The sequence below is a fragment of the Sciurus carolinensis genome, unplaced genomic scaffold, assembly GCF_902686445.1.
Source record: "Sciurus carolinensis unplaced genomic scaffold, mSciCar1.2, whole genome shotgun sequence".
Lineage (NCBI taxonomy): Eukaryota > Metazoa > Chordata > Mammalia > Rodentia > Sciuridae > Sciurus > Sciurus carolinensis.
This window is the reverse complement of record NW_025920210.1, coordinates 528,605-548,264: the sequence shown is the minus strand read 5'-3', so window position 1 is coordinate 548,264 and position 19,660 is coordinate 528,605. Positions and strand designations below refer to the sequence as shown.

At 52.4% G+C, this 19,660-nt stretch overlaps 1 protein-coding gene across 1 annotated transcript; it reads left to right on the top strand.

The window, feature by feature from the left end:
* Positions 1–4,908: 4,908 nt before the first annotated feature.
* Arf1 (ADP ribosylation factor 1) lies at positions 4,909–19,602 on the top strand. Its single transcript, XM_047537965.1, has 5 exons — positions 4,909–5,064; positions 17,526–17,709; positions 17,810–17,920; positions 18,142–18,266; positions 18,339–19,602. The coding sequence occupies exons 2-5, from the start codon at positions 17,562–17,564 to the stop codon at positions 18,498–18,500; spliced, it is 546 nt and encodes a 181-aa protein (XP_047393921.1). The 5' UTR covers positions 4,909–5,064; positions 17,526–17,561; the 3' UTR covers positions 18,501–19,602.
* Positions 19,603–19,660: the final 58 nt, after the last annotated feature.

The following is a 19,660-nucleotide window of genomic DNA, read 5'->3' as shown; positions in this document are numbered from 1 at the left end:
GAGAGCTTCTTCAATCCCTGAGACAGCCACCAAGGTCACTGGTGGGCTCGGAGTGTATCTCCCAACAACCGCTGTCCACACTGACCCATGCAGGACACATGCTCAGCAGGCCAGTGACCACTTGTGAAGAATATAGCCACCCTGTGGCTGCTGTATGCAGAGACCATGTGCCTCTGAGACCCCCAAGGTCCTGACTCCCAGGACCCAGGGAGAATATACCTGAGGATTGCCACAAGTCATCAGAGCCCTCGGGACTCAGCAGCAAGCCACCAAAACCAGACAGGAACTAGTATGGTCTGAAGGGTCCCCCCCAAATTCATGCCTGGAAGCCAAATCCTGGTCATGTGGGGGATAGGAAGGTGGAGGCCCCAGGAGGGCACAAGTGGCATTCCAGGCTAGAGAGACCCAGCTAGCCAGTGCTGTCTGCCACAAGCCCTGCAGCCAGAAGAGTGGGGGATCTCTTCTAGGGCCACCTACACCCTGGGGCAAAGTCTCCTGGACAGGCACCGAGCTGTGGTCAAGCTGGGCCCTCTGCAGACTCTGAGAGGATCTCCTCCACTTCTCAAGGTCCCAACGCTTGGACATCTGCACGGAAAAGACACTAGGGGTCCTGTCTCTCCAGAGTCCCTCAGGCCTCAGGACCCTGGGCTGGCTGGCACTGGTCCACACCAGTGAAGTCAGCGGTACTGCAGGTGAGAGGCACGGGGCAGGGCCCAGGGAGGGCCAGGACCATCTGCCCTGTGAAGGAGCGGGGCACTTATGGGGGCTGCAGAGGCAGGCGCACGGGAACCCTGGTCACCGCAGGGTGAGTGCAGTTCACAAGTTTAGAACACACTTCTTAGAGAAAGAGAAGAGAAAGGTCCAAAGGCCCCCAAGGAAAGAGGAATGTCTGAGGAGACAGGAATGCTATCACCCTGGCAACCATTTCGCCTCGCAGACTCTACCGATCATGACTGCAGCCATAAGCTCACACCATCATCATGTGCCAACGAAGAGTCTTAAAACACAGGTCCTGCCAATACTGCTTTGGGCACTGCTAGCCTGCATTCAAGATGGAAGAAAGGCTAAAGGTCAATCAGAGTCGATGAGCCAGACCTGCTGCGGGCTCTCCTTCGCCGTCCCACATCCTGAGCACCCCCCACGGACGAGGCCAGGATGCACAGAACACAGTCCTTGCCTGTGACAAGGGAAGGGCTGGCATGAGATGGGAGAATGAGGAGCAGGGGAAGGGGAAAGAGAAGAGCCACGGAAGTTCCAGAGGCTCCTCTTGGTTCTGAACCCGGCCTGTGGTCCTCTGGGCTGGGCAGCTTAGAAAAGGAAAACCAAATTCAGTTTCTCCTATACTCTCAGCACCCAACACAGCGGGACCCCACACAGCGGGATTTTCTCCCCACACACCAGCAGCTATTCTGTAGCAGTGGTCACAGCTGGACGTCCCCTAGCCCAATTCAGCTCTGGCGCCATCTGCCTGGGACACCGTCAGACTCCACAGATAGCGAGCTCAGTCCAGCAAGGTAGCCCACACCTGAGATGCCAGCCAGGCTATCCTACCTGTGCTTCTAACCAACTGGCAATTAATCGGGATCCCTACGACCTCTCCTTGGATTGCATGAATTTGCTCAAGAGGTTCATAGGGCAGAGGGAAATACTTCCTTATAGTTACTGGTTTATCATAAAGATATTACAAAGGGTGCAGATGAAGAGACGCACGCAGCGAAGGTGGGGTGAGGCCTTCATGCCTCCACACTCCAGGAACCTCCACGGGTCCAGCTGCCCGGCTCTCCGAGCCCTGTGCTTCTGGTGTTCAAGGAGGTGCCATTCCCTGCGCTTGACAGTGAACCACTGGCCGCTGGTGATCCCCTCAGCCTTCAGCCCCGTCTCTTCCCTGGAGGCTGGGGGTGGGGCTCAAAGTCTCCCCCCTCTGATCCTGCCTTGGTCTTTCAGGGACCCGCCCATCCTGAAGCTACTGGGGCTGCCAGTCAGCAGGAGGCTCATCAGCAGACAAGACACGTCCCCTCAGAGACTTCCAGGGTCTTAAGGAAGACCAAATACACATTTCACAGTGTCACAGCTCTGGAGAAGGGAGCAGGGCAGAGTCTTGTTTGTCCTCTCCCACCTGACCCTCCAGGGCAGCCATTTAAGGGCATAAAGTTCTTCCTGCACTCAGATACTGATGTTGGTGCATGCAAGGTGGACAAATGACCAAATCCAACTGAGATTCGGGATACCGCACAGAACCACCTCAGCACAGCTGTGCTTGAGATTCCCCTGAAGTTAGCCTGCTCTGAGTCTCCTGCTGGGGTGGGTGGGCAGAGAGAATTCGTGGAAGGGCAGAGGGGGCAGAAAACCCCAGAGAGGGGCATCCAACCTGTCCAATGTGGTGACAAGCAAACCAGAAGGTTGGACTGCTTGGTTCAGCAGTGATCTCGTAGGCAAAGGAATCCTGATAGCACTGCAGCGTGCAGAGGCACCAGAGCCACCAGGCCCCAAGAAGCAGGGCAGGGCTGGCCACAGGCAGATGTGCAGGCTCCATCCCAGCTGTGTTACGCTTCAGGTACAGATACAACCTCTCTGAGCACCTGACACCTGGCACAAATGCCACCCACCTCACAGGCTGTACACAGAGGCCACACAAAATGCCTGGGTGAAGAGTGGGTCCTCCTGCTGGGTCTTGCCTCCTGGGCACTCCTGCCTCTGCCCCTTGGCTCTGGGTCATCCATCTGTCCCTCTAGCCATCGTCTCCAGGAGGCCAGTCTATTCAGCATCCTCGTCTCTGGCCCCATCCTCAGGCACGGGGAGGTCCTGAGGGGAGGACCTGGCTGAAGGCTAGGCTCTGAGCTGGCTGGTGCAGGTGCCACCTGTGCTAGAGGGTCTCCAGGCTGCCTCCACAGGAACACCCTCCTCCAGCCAGCTCACGACACCCTCTCCTGGCCAGAGCTGCTCCCATCTTGGTGCTCCAGAGAAGAACTGCTTCTGGTCCCTAAGCAACCTCAGGGAGCTCTGGCCAGTTTCCCTTGACGCCTCCTGGCAAAGACCTGTTCCAGGGCTCTCCATACCTGCCTGGCTCCCTCACCCTGGGATGGATCCCAAACAAAAGTCCCCATGTGGGGAAGATCCATTCTTAATTCTTAACATCTCTTTTAGTTGTAGATGGACACCATACCTTTATTTTATTTATTTTTATGTGGTGCTGAGGATGAACCCAGTGTCTCACATGTGCTAAGCAAGTGCTCCACCACTGAGCCACAGCCCCAGTCCAATCTGGCAGCTTACCGAGGGCTTCACCCTACCTAGGACATGACTGCTGGCTGGGACACAGCAATATTTTATTGATTGATTATGTCTGTCTGTCTGTCTGTCTGTATTTTACATACAGGAGCTTTGGAACAACTTTAACTGACACGTAGTAATCATGTTTATGGGGCATCGAGTGGCATTTCCACACATACACACGGTGCGTAATGACCAAATCAGGGTCATTTGCAAGTCCATCATCGTGTCTACATTTTTTCACCATTTTTCTTTAAAGAAGGGGAGTCAGGTTCCAGCTCTCAGGAAGCTCCCACTGGATGACCACGACCTTGTGAACATCCCCTCTCTTGGTCTGCTGGCCTTAAAGGGTGGACTGAATGCAGGTCCCCCGTGGATGCTGGGTTCCCCAGCACCACCACAAGTCCAGGGGTCTCTGTGCCCTCCCTAGGGCTCTGTGTGAGCACATGCTGTGTGTAGGGTGGGAGAGAACAACCTCCAAACAGCCACCCACTGCTCCTCAATGGCAGTGAGACACGTGCCAGAAGCCAGGCAGAGGAAGGGCTGCCATCAGGACAGGATCACACTGCCTGGGACCTCTGCGGCCTCCACAGACTGCACAGGAGTTCAGAATTCTCAGCACCAGAGCCCAGGGAGGAGGCCTGCCTAGGGAGAGAGTGGCGAGAAGGACAGGGCAGTGGCAGCAGGAGGCTTTGGCCAGACCCAGTAACCCCTGAACTGAGCCCTGCCCCCTGCCTCGGCCTGGACACATTGGGTGACTGGGTCAGGACCCAGGTGACCACCCTACTTCTCCATAACACGCAGGGTACTGGGCTGGAAAGAGCTCCCACTGTCCCCCAACACCATTCAATTTGGGAATCCCTCAAAACACAAAGGGGCCAGGTCTCATTCCTCCAAATATGGAGAAGGGCTCTGATGGTCCTGCGAGGCCTTCTTGTCCTAGAGGTGACGGCCCCCCCTCTGCTGCACCTGCATCTCAGCAGGAGTCCATCTCACCAGAGGCCACTCTGACTACCCTTCAGGGCAGCCCTTTCTGTACCCTGACCCTGTCCCCTGCTGACCCTGACCACACTCTGGCCCCTGCTGGCTCTGATCAGCAGGCTCCCCACCTAGTTTCTGTCCCCTGCTCCCCCACATCAGCTTCGTGGGGTGGGCACAAGTCTGCTCTGGTTACTGCAGTCTCCTGGGCGATGAAGCTAGAGCAGGGACAGAGCTGTCCGATACCCGGTCTGCGTCCCTAACCGCTTTGGCCACCTATCAGTGACGTTGGTTTCCTCAGTGTCCGGTCCCAGCAGGAGGACCAGGGACTCTGGAGAACCCTGAGAGGGATATCGCACCCCCTTGGTCCTCACATGGTTTCCCCAGAACTCGCGGAGACTGCCTGGCTGTGGTCGGTAAGGGTGACACCCCGGGCATTCCACTCTGGGGTAAGAAAGACGCGGGGGCAACCTCAGTCTCCGCATCTGCGAAACGGGCAGGAGTGTGGGCACCTGGGGCGCATGCGCACGCGCCGCACCGACTCGGAGGCCACGCCCGACGGACCGGTCGAGGTGCGCGTTCTGGGTCCCGGAGCGCGGTGAGAGCTAGGGCAGCGACCCGGGGCGGGCGGTCCCCGGCCCCGCCCCGCACTGCCCAATTAGCGGCATACCGCGTGCGCGGGCGGTGGGCGTTGCCTCGTCGTGCCCGCCTCTTCCCGGTGTGCCCTCGCGGCCGCAGGCGCTGACGTGGCCGCCGTCAGCGCCGCCATCTGTGGGGAGCGAAACCAACGCCTGGCTCGGAGCAGCCGCCGCTGAGGTGAGGGCGCGGGGCGAGCCAGCGGCCGGGGTCGGGGCTGGGGGTCGGGGGCCGGGGGCAGGGCAGCGTAGGGCTCAGCGGGGGCTCTCGACCGCTGCGGCGGCGGCGGGGCCGGCGAGGCTGGGGCCGGGCGCGGCCGGGCCGGGCCGGGATCGGGGCCGAGAGGGCCGGGGCGGCCGGGCCGGGCGGGGAGGGCGGCGCGCGCCTCTCGGGCCCGCTTCGCCCCGCGGCTTCGCCGCTTCCTCCTGCCGCGGGCCGCGGCCGCACACGGCCGGAAGTGCGCCCGGGAATGGGCTCTTCGGGCAGCCGGGCTCCCTGCCCCGGCTCCGCTCTTCGCCCCTGCCGAGGCCCGGCGCCCGCGTGCGCGCGGAGGGAGCGGGCTGCCGGGGCCGCGGGGCGCACTGAGGAAGGGCCAGCCGGCCGCCTTCCGTCGCGGCCCATGCTTGGGGATGGGGAAACTGAGGTGGGCGACCCGAGACGCGTCAAGGTCACGCGGTGGCGGGGCTCTGTGCCTTAGCCTCCGAGGACGGGAGCCGGGGCAGGCGAGGGAGGGATTCGGTGGCCGGGGCCGCGGCCGCCCGACTGCCTCTGGAGTGGGAGGAGCTGCACTTGCGGACCCGCGGGCCCGGAGCGCCCCGGCCGTGCCGGTGTCGGGCTGCCACTCGCAGAATTCCCTGCGCCGAGCCTCGGGTGCGCCTCCCCGAGCCTCCGCACCGCGCCAGGCAGATCCGTGGCCTGCGGAGGGAGGTCGGCCCATCCTCGCTCCAGCTCCGGGCTGGTTTCCTTGTGCTGTCCTGGGTAGATGACAAGGGCCCTGGAGGCTGGCGAATCTTAACCCTGCCGGTGGAACGTGTGCTCGCAGCCTCCACTGCGGAGGCGAGACCCATTGCCAGTGTGGTTGCACAGTCGCGGTGGCCATGGCGTGTCAGATCGTAGCTGGACCGTTGTACAGCACCTAAAGAGCTGGGTACTGGCCGGGAGAAGGGAGCATCTTTCCGTTCCCATCCAAACAGCAAGCGGCTGCTTAGCAGAATTTGGGGTAGGATTGTACATGAAACTGCTGCAGGAAAAGGAGGTCTGCGGCTGTTGTAGGTGGTCCCAGAAGTCCTCTGCGGAGAGCTGTTTGGTTGGTGTCACTTCTTGATACTGGAATGGTCAATTGTAGTTCTTGTTTCAGAACTAGTAGTCAGCAGTTTTTCCTGCCAGCTGGTTCTGGTGTTTTCTGTCGTGTCTGTCCAAAGACTATGAGATGCCACAGTGGGTGGCGTGCTTGCCACCCGTGGCCTTGACTTGGTGGATGGTGTCCTTACTTCATCTGTGTTTTCATAGCACAAGTTGCCAAAACTGAGGACTTGAAACCCCAGTGTTACTAGCAGGGTCCAAGTTGAGAGATGAGTGTGTCAGTCACAGATTAGTTGATCCTCAGGTGTCTTGTTGAAAACTATGCTGAGTTGCTGGAACACTGGCAATAGGCTTTTGCCCATGAAGCAGATACACAGAATCACTACTTCAAAAAGGTTTATGGACTGGGGTGTAGCTTAGTGATAGAGTGCTTGCCTAGCATGCCCAGGTCCTGGGTTCCATCTCCAGCACCACCAAAAAGGGGGAAAAAAAAATACATATATATATATATATATATGTATATATGTATACACACACACATATAGATATAGATACACACACACATGTATATATATTACAGTTGATTTGGATAACAGCTGATTCACATATGTTCTACCCATCATGGAAAGAAAGTAGAAAGCAAAAACTTGTTCTGTACTCTTGTATATCGTGTAGTTGAGCTATTTGCTGTGCCTCTTGCGCAGTTCAGTATGGAGAGAGTAGAGGGTGTTCAGACATCTTCACCTTCCAGACGTCTCTGCCCAGGACTGGGCAGGCTTGAAATTAGAGGAAGGGATGTTGGCTTTTCAGTTTTAGTGCAGCAAAAGGTAATATGGCCTGGCAGCTGCTGAGCTGACCCCAGTCAGGCAGCCATAGAGTGTAACTAAACAAGAGAAGAACCTGTTATGCAGGTTCGTGGGATAGTATGTTCCTGTTTCCTGTGGTTTGAGAGAGTTGAATTCATTTATTATTTTTTCAGATTCTTCAAGTTAATGTGACACTTATGTGTGGATTTAAATCTGCTCTTAATCACAAGCCCAGCTTACCAGCTTTTCCAGATACTCCTCTGAGAGCTGAGCAGATCATCAGACCCCTTTCAGCATAGGCCTGCAATACCATTCATTGCCTCTTCCTTTTGAACTCTTTTGGCCACCTCCCTTTTGACCTTCTCCTTCATAAAATGAGGATCATTAAAGGAAGTAAAATTCACCATCTGTCAGAGGTAGCTGGGAGAGAAACATGAAATTCTTTCAGTAGGAATCTTAAATAAGAATTTCCTTTTTTGTGCTGTATTACTCCTCATTGGAAGTGCATCTACAGGTACACACAGATTTAGAGGCATTGGGATCCTGGCCCATGCACAACACTCAGGTCCTATCTTCTTGTGATTGTTATAAACCCTTTGAAGAGCATTGCAGCTCACAGGTGACAGCTGTGCAGCCATATCACTGGTCAGCATTTTCAGATAGGTCATATGGCCTGATTAGCTGGAAAAATGTGCACAGTTAAAACACATCCAAGTGTCTTTGTTCCTAGGAGGATCTCTTGTGCCTCAACCCAGAGTCCTGTCACCCCATCTTGCCACCAAGGTTGGCAGGTGTGGTAAGGATGTCTGATCAGGGCCTACCTCCATATTGTCCCTACTTGTCCTTATTTCCTGAATTTTATTCATAGTGTAACAGGGCTTGGCAGGATTCCGTTTAGTCAAATCCTTTTTTTTTTTTTTTTTGCAGTGCTGGGGATTGAACCCAAGGCCTTGTGCTTGCAAGGCAAGCACTCTACCAACCGAGCTACATCCCAGGCCCCCAGGGATTCAGTTTAGAAGGCACATATTTCCCCATACCTCTGAGACCCAGGGTCACTAATGATTAGGAAACTTGGTTATGATCCATGCACATACCAGAAAGAAGTGTGTGGTACATTTCAAAAACCTAAGCAGAACCTGTTAAAGTAATTTTACTCTTCCTAAGTGTGGTGGTCTTGCCTTAATCCCAGCTACTCAGGAGACTGAGGCAGGAGGATGGCAAGTTCAAGGTCAGGTTGGGCAACTTAATGAGATGCTGACTCAAAATAGAAATAAAAAAAAGGCTGGGGATGTAGCCCCTGAGTTCATTCCCTAGTATTGCAAAGAGTTGTACTCCTTAAATAGATGCTAGCAGGCTAGGGTATTTCCAAAGAGTTTCTGGTGGTAGATGACCATATAGGAGATCATTTAGCACCTCTTTGTCAGCCTCACATCAGAATACTTTGCTGTACCATATATCTAAACAGAAAACTTTTGGGGCCAAATTCTCAAGTATGCTTTGGTTGTTTTCAATAAAAGGTCTTGAAGTATTCTATCAGTATGTTTCAGGTACAGGTGGTCAAGAAGAAGATTTCTAGATTTTATCTAGGCTTGTTTCTGAAGAGTAGAAATGAGGCAGAGTTAGATGTACCTGCCAGGTGATAAGTTTGATATCCTGTAAAGCTACCTATCTTCTCTAGGTGAGACTGCAGTTCCTCACTCATTAAGTCCATTAGTCCAATTTAAAAATACTATATCTTTGGCAACTTTGGGGTGGTGAAATTTTGCCCAAAATACTTACAGCATTTAGCATTTCTCTTCTGTCAAATGATACCCAATCCTGAAAATTACCAGGGAAATTAACCATAACATTACTTTAATAGTTGGAGGTACTTGAGGTCAGGTTTTGTGCACAATCCACTCCCTCTCATGTTGTGACATTGAACAGAGCAGCAGAGATGGAGTATTTTGCTTTCAGCAGTTCACAGTGTCTCTGCAGGCCTGAGTCTCCACATTGTTAGAGTCACAGGAATTTTCAGACTGAACCATACCATGCATAGGTTGAAACAACACGGCATTCATTGTTAACATTGTAGGTTTTTATCAGACTTACTAGTTGTTAGGAAAAGCGTATCTTCAGATACATGTGATTGATCTTCTTGGTCCCAAAGGCCCTGATAACTTCTTTAAACCATTGCTTTCTACCCCTATGATTGTAAATCATCAGCAAGGGGCCTAACAGAAGAAGATGGGGGAGGCTCTGCTCAGCAGGAGGCACAAATCTGCCTGTGCTAGTGGAGCCTCTATCCTAGTGCGAATGCCATTTGGCAGGTGACATTTGAGCAGAGATGTGAAGAAATGAAGGATCTGCATCTTCTCCATTGCCCCAGGACAGTTGGCGCAAGGGTCCTGAGGTGGGTGGGTCTGGATTTGCCTAGGTAGATTGCCTGCTGATGGGTGGTCCTGGGCTTGAGCACTGTACCGTCCCCAGAAAGGGCATTTTGAAGTTTATGGGAGCATTTTTGGCTTTCCCAGGTTGGGAAGCAGCCCTGGTGCTTGTTGGCAGCAGCAGGAATGCACTTTCATGTAGGTGGGAAATCTTGTCTGTAATATCCTGAGCCTGATCTGTTTTACAGACAAAACTTTTTTTTTGCTGTTTTTGGCATGATTTTAACATGTTCTCAATTTTCCAGGAATGCAGTTACCTTGTAAGTCAGGGGTTATTGTGTTTTGTTCTCTTAAGAACTTTACCAAGAGTTGTTCTTTGTTTCCAGGGGGAAAAAGTCACTTCATAGACCTGACATGCCCTTGAGATTGGCGTAGCTGGCACACAGTGCCCCAGTGGCCTGGGTAGGGCTGCTCTCCGGCCACCTTCCTCCATCCTTAGGGATGGCTGTACCCAGCACTGAAGCACACCTTTCAGTAGAAGTCACTTCCCTCTATCTCCTGGTGACGTCATTGCTGGGACAGCCTTGAGGGTTCTCTGCAGGGTACATTTGGTGTGTGCATGTCAGTTAGGTTGTCTGTTGACTGCCTTTTGGAGTGGCAGATATGGTTTTAGAGCATGTTTTGATACAGTATGGGGGAAGGGGAGGGGAGATGGCATGTCACCAAGGGTTGAGTCTGAAAAACTGGATGAAGTTGCTTGGGTTACACTTTTGCAAAAGCTGGAATTGTTTATGTGGGGTCATCTGTAGGAGCCATGTTCACTTGGAGAGCAGAGACAGGTACTAGGCTTTCCAGACACTGGGGCTGCCAGGGGTCTGGAGTGTGGCCAGAGACAGGCTCAGCTAGGACAGTGTCCTCCGAGCTTGTGTGTGTGGTGAGGGTCCCTGTCCCTTTGTATGTCTGGCAGACCCTGGTGGGTTAGGGTGGGACCTGAGAGCCAGGGAACCTGGTGACTGCTCCTTCCACCTCCACTTTGCTCTTCTGTTTTCTCTGGAAGAGCAAGTCTTCAAAAGAAGTAGGCTGCTTCCTGCCTGCCTTCCTACAAAACGAAAGTTCCCTCAAGGCAGAGATCAAATTTTAGAGATTGGCTTAATCACTCTTGAAGCCTTGGAAGGCCCTGCCCCCTCTGAGTGGTTTGAGGAAGCACTGTTGGCTCTCTGGGAGCTTATTTTATGAAAGCACCACAGCCATTAACTGTTCCAGTTCCCTTTTATTAGGGTGTGGAAAGGGGCCTCCAGGACACCAGCTGCTTAGGCCTATCCTCCTGCAGGGAGGGAACCCTTCGTGTTCTATAGGCAACTTGTAGTTAGAGATGAACTGGCAAAGCTAAATTGCTGTGAAATTGCCTTGCAGCAGAATAGAGCACTGGTCACCTTCTCTTCAAGTCATGTTTCCCACTGATTCCTGGTTAGTGATGTTTAGTGTGGGCATCTGTTAGGAAGCCTAAGTGTGTGCCTACTTAACTCTCCATGAGGAATTGGGGCGGGAGGCTTCATTGAGAAAGCCCGGCCATGCTGCAAGGTCATTGCTGCAACCAGAGACCTCTCAGTAAGATCTGGGAACGTGCACTGCTAGTAAACTAGGGTTCTGTGGATCTCAAGATGGAGGCTGGGGCATGGTCACCACCAGGGTCCTGTGTTGCCCCTCCCTTGGTTCTGCTCCACAAGGATATATTGCACCTGTCTGTGGCCAGCGCTGCCCTTAGTGCGTAAGTATGCCCTTCATTTGTGTGAAGGGCTAGGCTCTGGGGCATGCAGCCGCAAGGACTGGGGTCTTACCAGGAATCAAGGCTCTGCTCAGAGGGTATGGGGAGGGGCCATGAGCACCAGATTGGACCCCACATGAGCTGAGTGTAAGGACTGCTGATTAATGACTATAGGGTGACTGGGGCAGGCTGTGGGGCTGGCCCGCCCCTAACTACAGGGTGGTTTTTACTTGCATCTTTGTGTTGTCGCCATAAGTTATTGTGGTTTGCTCCATTTTCACTTGGGACTGATGCAGATTTGTGTTTTCCAGTGACTGGTCTTTCAGACTTACCTGTGTTTCAGTTGGGTAGAGGCTGTCAGTATCCTTCCTGCCAGAGTAGAAATGTGCCAGTGTCTGGGTTTTGCTGGTGCCCCTGGCCATGGACATGCAGTGATGAGGGGATGGCCAGGAAGTGTGGTTTTATTCTCAAAGGTCTTGTGTCCAGTGATGAATCAGGGTTCTGTTACTGAAAGAGAAGGGCAGAACAAAACACTGAGGGATGACTAATGTCTGCTGCAAGGTTGGAGATATAGTCGGCAAGGTATTCCTGATACAAGCTCTAGAGAAGCCTCCATGAATCCCAGAGTTGCATGTTTCCTGAATTCCTTATTGAAGCTTCTGATGGAGGCCATGTGACAGCCCATCTGGATATTTGCTCAGAGCTACCTAGGTCTGAAGTTCATGAGACCTTAAGTGTGTTTGATGAAGTCCTTTGAGGACAATTACGGTAAAAAAATAGTGACTTAAACATCTGAAATAATGGAGCACAGTAAAAATGTGCAGCAGTCGGTGGACAAATCTCTTTGGCATTTGAGCTGCTGTGCTCTAGGAACTCAGCTCATGGATAGGCTTGTGAGTGAAACTCGTTTCCAGCTGTCTGGACACAGCCTGTTTTCACCTTGGATTTCAAGCCTGCAAAGAGTGCTCTCACTTGAATTTTACTCATCGCCCACCCCACCTGAGCCGCAGTCCTACAGGGTAGGAATACCCTTCCCTTAACTGAGAAGACCAGCAGCTGTGGGGCAACTACACAGGCTGTGCTCAGCTGGGATGCAGGGCTAGACCTCCACTGTGGAATGCTCTGTAGCAGCCTTTGGCACTGGATGAGTTCCTTCAAATGCCAGGAACTCTGAAGGTGTAGCTCTGGAGTGCTTTTGAGTGTACTTGTGTGTGCTCCTCTCCTCGGCAACTGAGCTTAGTCACCCCGGGTGAATGCATGCATGCCTGGGGTTGGGCCTTTTCCTGAGTGTGCTGGTTGAGTCTCACCTCTGTCACAGTTCTACAGGCCTCCAAGGTGTGTCTGCCTGCCCGCAGTATCAGCACATTCAGTTTTTTTTACACAGTTTTTATAAAATGGTGGCAAGATGTGCAGTACTTGACTGCAGGTACACAGCAGACCTAGAAACCTGGACTGTGACTGAGGGGCATGCAGTGACCTGAGGCTTTAGGGACAGATGTGCTAAGGCCCTGTGTTGTTGCATAGAAAGCAGTGTGTGCAGAGTACATATCTGGCCATGTCCCACACGAAAGTAGAGGAGCCACCTTTAAATTAAGAACCTCCTGTACTGGAGTGAATCAGGCTTTCACATACTGATTGTGCTTGAATAACTTTTGGAACATTGTTGTTCTTTGCTAATAAGTCTAAAAGAAAATGTTTTATAAGTTCCTCCAGAAAATCTTCAGATTTAAAAATTTTCCTCAAATTAGATATGAACTACTGATCAGTGCATTTTACTGTATATTACTTAATGCTATAATGAATTTGACTTTAATAAAACTTAAAAAAAAAAAAAAAAAAAAAAAAACTTGCCAGGCATGATGGCGCAAGCCTGTAATCCCAGCAGCTCAGGAGGCTGAGACAGGAGGATAGAGAGTTCAAAACCAGCCTCAGCAAAAGTAAGGTGTTAAGCAACTCAGACCCTGTCTCTAAATAAAATACAAAATGGGGGTAGAGATGTGGCTCAGTGATCAGGTGCCCCTGAGTTCAATCCCCGGTACCCGACCCCCCAAAAAAGAATTTTTTTTTTTTTTTTTTTTTCGGTGCTGGGGATTTGAACCCAGGGCCTTGTGCTTATGAGGCAAGCACTCTACCAACTGAGCTATATCCCCAGCCCAAGAATTCTTAATGTCACCAATTTTCCATGGTAGTAGAACACATTGTGTGAGTCCTATTCATGAGGACAGCCCCTTGCTGAATCAGCAGCCCGAGAAGTCTGGGCCCTTGGAGCCCATCCCTGTGTGCTCCATTTGTAGGTCCCAGAATTCCCTACCTGAACCTGTTGTTTTCCAAAGCCCAGTTTAGACAAGGGCAGTATGACTTGTTCTGAGGTATCCCCGAGAGTTGTGGAGGGACAGCCGTGGTGCTGGCTGCTAGTTGTCATCTTCTTCAGACCTGAACCAGTCGGGTGGCCTTCACTCCTTGACGCTGTTCTTTCTTCTCACCCCTGCTCAGGAGGCCAGCAGGTTCTCTCCTGCAGAGAGAGAGACTCCAGACCAGAGACCACCTGCACTGGTGTCCTCTGCTTCTCATCAGAGGAGACATTGTGAAGGCCCTTTCTTGACCTAAGGTGGAGCCCAAAGCCTGGCAGGAAAGAAACATCATGGGGCTACATGCCCTCTGATAGCGTGGGGTCACAGAAGGAAGGGGCAGGAGACTCTCAGGAAGTCTCTTCTCACTGCTTACTAATAACAGGGTAATTGAGAGGAACCTGAAAGGCAGGTTTGGCTTGTGTGCAGGGCTCTGCTGGAGGAAAGTTGACAGTGCCGAGGCTGGGCGTTACACGGTTGTTTGGGGCCTGTACCTTGGCAGTGACTTTCTCCCACTGCAGAGGTTCTCTTGGACCTCAGCCAATGAAAGAAGCAGTGGATGATGCCCAGGCCCCACAGGGACATGGGGTGTGTTAAGGCAGGAAACCCTCCTTTGCCTGTGAGGTCAGTAGGGTAGGCTTAAGTGCTTGTGGAGATGTGTCTTAAACCTGAGACTTCAGGCTCACCTCATCCTGGTTCCCCCACCCTATTGAGACTGCTTTTCCCCTTGGGGGCTCTAGTACTTTGATCTGTTTTTAAAAAAAAGAAAACCACCTGTAGGGAAGGGACTGTGACCACTGTGGTCCCACAGCTCCTCTGTCCGGGACACTACAAGGCAGGCCAGTCCCAGCACATGTGCTTCTGAGCATCCTTGTCATAAGAAGGCAGCGTGGGCAGTGATGAATCTGAACAGGGTTGTCTCCAACTGCTCTCCATCACCTTGAGCTCCCTTCTTCTCGTCCTGTACTGGGTCCCTGTGGAAGATTGCATTTTCTTCCTTAAACATCTGGTTGGTAAGAGTGATGGTTGAGTCTTGTTCTCAGTGTGGAGAGAGTGTCAAGAGCATCACCTGAGCCAGCCTTTTGCCTGCTGGTGCTGCTTTGTCCAAAGTGCCGTGGCCCAGGCCTCAGCCCACAGTGTGAGGATCCCCCTACAATTCCCCAGGTTCTTCCTTTGGGTTTCTTTTGCTCTGGCATTGACCTTCATATTGCTCTTCATTTTCCATCATTTTTCTTTTTGTTCTGCTTTCTGAAAGTCTTCATTGTAAACTTTTCATTTTGGCTCTTAGTAGTGTGTGCAATGTCCGTCTTGTATTTTTTCTTTGTTTCAGAATCCTTTTCTTATTTTGTAGACGTAGTGTCTTTTAACCTGTCGGTGTTGAGAGTGGGTTTGGGTTTTTTTCTTGTTGTTTTGTTTTGCTTCTGTGTTTTTCCTTTGTGGTTTTTGTTTCTTCCTTGTGTTGGCTATCTAACCTGGGGCCTTGAACATGCTAGTCAAGGGCTTTACCACTGAGCTACATCCCCATCCGTGTTTTTCCCTGTAGATAGGTTCCATCTCCTGTCTTTCTTGCTTCCCACTGAATTCCTTTTTTGCCTGTTGGAGACTCTCATTGAAGGCTTTTTAAGAGAAGATGGGGCCTCCAGATGCTGAATCAGTGGGTCCTTGCATTGAGGTCGTGGACTGTCGTGTATATCTGGTAGGGTGTTCCAGGGCTCTCTGTGTGCCCACATCCCTGTCCTCCCTCCCTATGGTGTCTCCCTGGTGCATCTGCTTCTAGGATGCTCGCAGCTGGACTCTGTCCACAACCTGTGTCCCAGGAGATCCAGCTTTCTGCATGGATGGGTGTTGGTCTCCTGAATCCCCATGGGAGTCTTAGGATCCTGAGATTACTGTTACTCTTCCCTTACCCCAGCTGGTAAGGACTAAGGGTGGGAACCACTGTGTATAGTCCTAAATGTCTCCTTCCTTTCTCTCCCCCCGAGATTTGACTGCCCTGTGGGCAGTGCTTTCAGGACTGCTCTGAGAGGTGGTGCTTGTCTGCTGTATCACACAGGGGCTCTTACCTTCAGGGAGGTTGGCTACCCCAGAAAAGGACCTATGATAGCAAAATCTGCTTCTGTTATAGACATTGAGTAATTTTTGAATACAAAATGTGCAAAGCCAAAAAGGAAAACTGTCCCAGGGCATAGGAGCCAGCATGAAGGGGCTCCAGGAGCTACACCTAGAACCAAGGTGATATCAAATCAGCGGGGCAGCTGGATCTAACCCACGGGAATACAGGTGCCCACTGAGCAGGCCATGTGGGTATCAAGAAATGGAGAAGGGGGGCTGGGGAGATAGCTCAGCTGGTAGAGTGCTTGCCTCACAAGCACAAGGCCCTGAGTTCGATCCCCAGTACCGCAAAAAAAAAAAAAAAAAAAAAGGAAAAGAGAAAAAGAAATGGAGAAGGGAGGGTTTTCCTGCAGTGAGTGTGCTGTACAGTAGCTGGAGGAAGTTAGTAATATTTGACTGTCATCCCAGCTGTCAAGCAGACCCTTACAGCTGGGAGTCATCAGGGGTGCTGAAGCCCAAGGAGGTGTGGTGAATGCGCCTGGGTACACAGGGTTACTGGAGATAGGACCGTGGAGATCCACAGGTGGGTGCTGGGAAGACTGCCGTCCATGGCGACGGTAGTGCAGTTAAGTGCAGGTGATCTCTCCCACCCGTTGTGCCTGATAGACACCCAGTGCTGTGGACTGAATGTATCCCCCAAGATTTGTGTGTGGGAGGTTGAACCCCAGTGCAGCAGTAGCGGGCAGGTGTCACAAGGCTCTGCCCTGGTGAATGGATCAGTGATACCTTGAAAGGGGCTTTCAGGAGTAGATTCTGTCTCCTGCTCCTCCACCCTCTGGAGGATGAGACAGGGCTCTGTCTTAGAACCAGATATGGAACCTGCCAGGCCTTGACTCTGGACTTCCAGCCCTGGAGCCGTAAGCAATGAACAGACATTGAAGAGGTGCCCTGTGTGGGGTGTTCTGTTGTGGCTGTCTCATCACCCTGTCTCACTTAGCTGCTTTGCCTTCCTGAGTTGCTTGTCAGTACAGATCTCTTTGTTTTAAGGGCTGTACAGCCCCTGGTTATTGTCCTTTACTGTTACTTCTAACAGTCTCTAATTTTCAGCAGTCAGCATTTGAAAAAGCAATAAATCTGGGCTTAAAAACAACTAAAAAATGAAAGTGTCCTGGATGGTAAGGACCAGGGCCTAGGCAGCTTTCACCACCTCCCCAGAGGCACTTCAAGTCTTGGGCCAGGCTCTTCTCAATGATCTGATAACAGATGACTTGCTTGGCACCTCCTGCCTTTCATTTCCAGTGGATAGTATGGTGGTAGTATGGGTTGACGTGTGTGCCTTGTGGGAGCATGGCATCACCGAACCATGTGCTCCAAGGAACACTGTGCTTCTCAGGGCCCTGGCTACCTGGGTCATCTGGAGTGAGAGGGTGGCGCTGGGACCTGAACTGGCAGAGAGACTGTTGACTGGCTCGGGGGCTGGCACCACCAGTGCTTCCTGGCGCGTCCTGTGTTGCGCTGCCCAGGCTGTACGTGGAGCTCCTAGGCAAATGGGGGAGGTTTGGTCTGTGGTCCCGAGACTGCAGTGCCACCTGCTCTCTAACCCTGCGGAGGGCCCTCTAGTCCCTCCTCTCTAGTTGTGACTTGTCATTACTTGGTGGTGCAGTGGAGAGAGATGTTGAGTGGTTTTGGCCCCTTGAAAGCTGTGTTTGTAGCAATATTTCATGCCTTTGAAAACCCGATCTTCAGGTGTATGCTTGCCTGCACCCCAAGTATGAGCAAGTGTGACGGTGTCAGATGTCCCTGCAGCCTGATGGCATCAGGACAGATGTGCTAGGAGGCGGGAGGTCGCTCTGGCATCTCTGCCTTCCTGGCCCATCAACTAGGCTAGGCATCGGGCTAGTATCCTACACCCCTGTGGGATTTCAGGAGGAATAATATCCCTGGATGGGTGGTTTGTCACACTGCAACATGGAAACAGGCCCAGGACACCTTGCCTCCCCAGGTCTCTGGCCAGTGTCGCTTCCAGCCACCCACAAGGATGGGGAATATCTTTGCAAACCTCTTCAAGGGCCTTTTTGGCAAAAAAGAAATGCGCATCCTCATGGTGGGCCTGGATGCTGCGGGGAAAACGACGATTCTATACAAACTGAAGCTGGGTGAAATTGTGACCACCATTCCCACCATAGGTGAGATGCCTGGATGGGCTGTGGAGGGGCTGGTGGGGCTGGGGTGGGCGGGTCCAGGTTCCTGGGTGCAGAGGGCCCTGAGCTGAAATCTTGCCCTCAGGTTTCAATGTGGAGACTGTTGAGTACAAGAACATCAGCTTCACTGTGTGGGACGTGGGCGGCCAGGACAAGATCCGGCCGCTCTGGCGCCACTACTTCCAGAATACCCAAGGTAAGCATCTGACCATCACCCCAGGTTCCTGTCATCTGCTTCCTGGTAGAGGCTCTTGGGCCTTGTTGGTCAGGGCAGAAGGCCACACTATAGAATCATGGCCGGGAAAGTCACGTCCAGGGCTGTGAGGGCCGCCTGTGACCCTGCGACTACATCCGTTTCCTGTGGGTACACTTGGGTGAGCTATTGCCCACCTCTGCAGTAATGCTGCTGCGTTGCAGGCCTGATCTTTGTGGTGGACAGCAATGACAGAGAGCGCGTGAACGAGGCCCGCGAGGAGCTCATGAGGATGCTGGCTGAGGATGAGCTGCGGGACGCTGTGCTCCTGGTGTTTGCCAACAAGCAGGTAGGTGCCAGCTAGGAGGGGAGGGGCTTGGGGCCAAGCCCAGGCTCTGCACTGACCTGTCCTTCCCCACAGGACCTCCCGAACGCCATGAATGCGGCCGAAATCACAGACAAGCTGGGGCTGCACTCGCTACGTCACAGGAACTGGTACATTCAGGCCACCTGTGCCACCAGCGGGGACGGGCTCTATGAAGGACTGGACTGGCTGTCCAATCAGCTCCGGAACCAGAAGTGAACCAGAACTCCCCCACCCCCTCACTTCCTCCTCTCCGCCCTCGCTTTCCTCTCATGTGGCAAACGTGCGACTCTGTGGTCCTGAGTGCCAGAAGCTGTCTCCATGGGTTGGTCAGTGTGCATCGCACCGTGCTGTACATGTGCAGACGCAGCCTGCAGCCAGGTTTTTATTTAATGTAAATAGTTTCTGTTTCCACTGAGGCAGTTTCTGGTACTCCTATGCAATATTACTCAGCTTTTTTATTGTAAAAAGAGAATCAACTCACTGTCAGTACTGAGAAGGGATTTAGGCATGTGGGCCCCTGGCCTCCAGGAGCTCCTGGGCTGTAGATTGGTGTTGGGATCCATTTGGTGGTTGGTTTTTAACCTGAACTCAGTGCATTTTTTAAAATATAAGATAAGGAGAACACTTGAACACACAGAAGGGAGACTATGCCTAGTGTACAGCCTGAATGCTAGTCCATCGGATCAGCTGTTCCCCTCTGGGAACACACAGACGGTGACACAAACCGCCATCCACTGCATGGTCCCATAGAGACCCCGTGACTCGCCTGTCTGGGGTCACTTGCATTCCATAGCGTTGTGCTTGTACTTGTGCTCACACAGTCACCTGGGGGCGGGCTGGGAGGGCCACTGTGGAGGACACAGGGCCCAGACACGCCCTTGGCTGGCGTGTGGCCAGAGCAGCAGCCCATGTTCCCAGCGCCCACTCACTCTTGCACCCGCTCGGCACGCTGGCAGGTCTGGGTCTCACCAGCGTGAGTGCGAGCAAGCTGGGAGGGCTGGTCCACTCCAGACCCACAGGCCCCGGAGCACCCCCATCTCCATGTGTGAAGTAGCTTCCTCCCTCAGCCTGCAAGGGTCCGATTTGCCATCGAAAAGACGACCTCTACTTTTTTCTTTGTATTTTGATAAACACTGAAGAAGCTGGAGCTGTTAAAATTTATCTTGGGGAAACCTCAGAACTGGTTTATTTGGTGTCGTGGAACCTCTTAATGCTTTCAATACACAATTAGTAATCAACTGTTTTGTATACTTGTTTTCAGTTTTCATTTCGACAAGCACTGTAATTATAGCTATTAGAATAAAGTCTCTTAACTATTTCACAGGCTCCAATGTTTTTGTCCCTGCAAAGTGGGCAAGGTGGGAAAGAGCTGTTTT

Bases quoted from the DNA above. Each gene is read 5' to 3' on its own strand.
- Arf1 (XM_047537965.1), top strand. From the start codon at position 17,562: ATGGGGAATATCTTTGCAAACCTCTTCAAGGGCCTTTTTGGCAAAAAA. The intron at 17,710-17,809 runs GTGAGATGCCTG...TCTTGCCCTCAG, and splicing joins GACCACCATTCCCACCATAG to GTTTCAATGTGGAGACTGTT. The intron at 17,921-18,141 runs GTAAGCATCTGA...GCTGCGTTGCAG, and splicing joins CTACTTCCAGAATACCCAAG to GCCTGATCTTTGTGGTGGAC.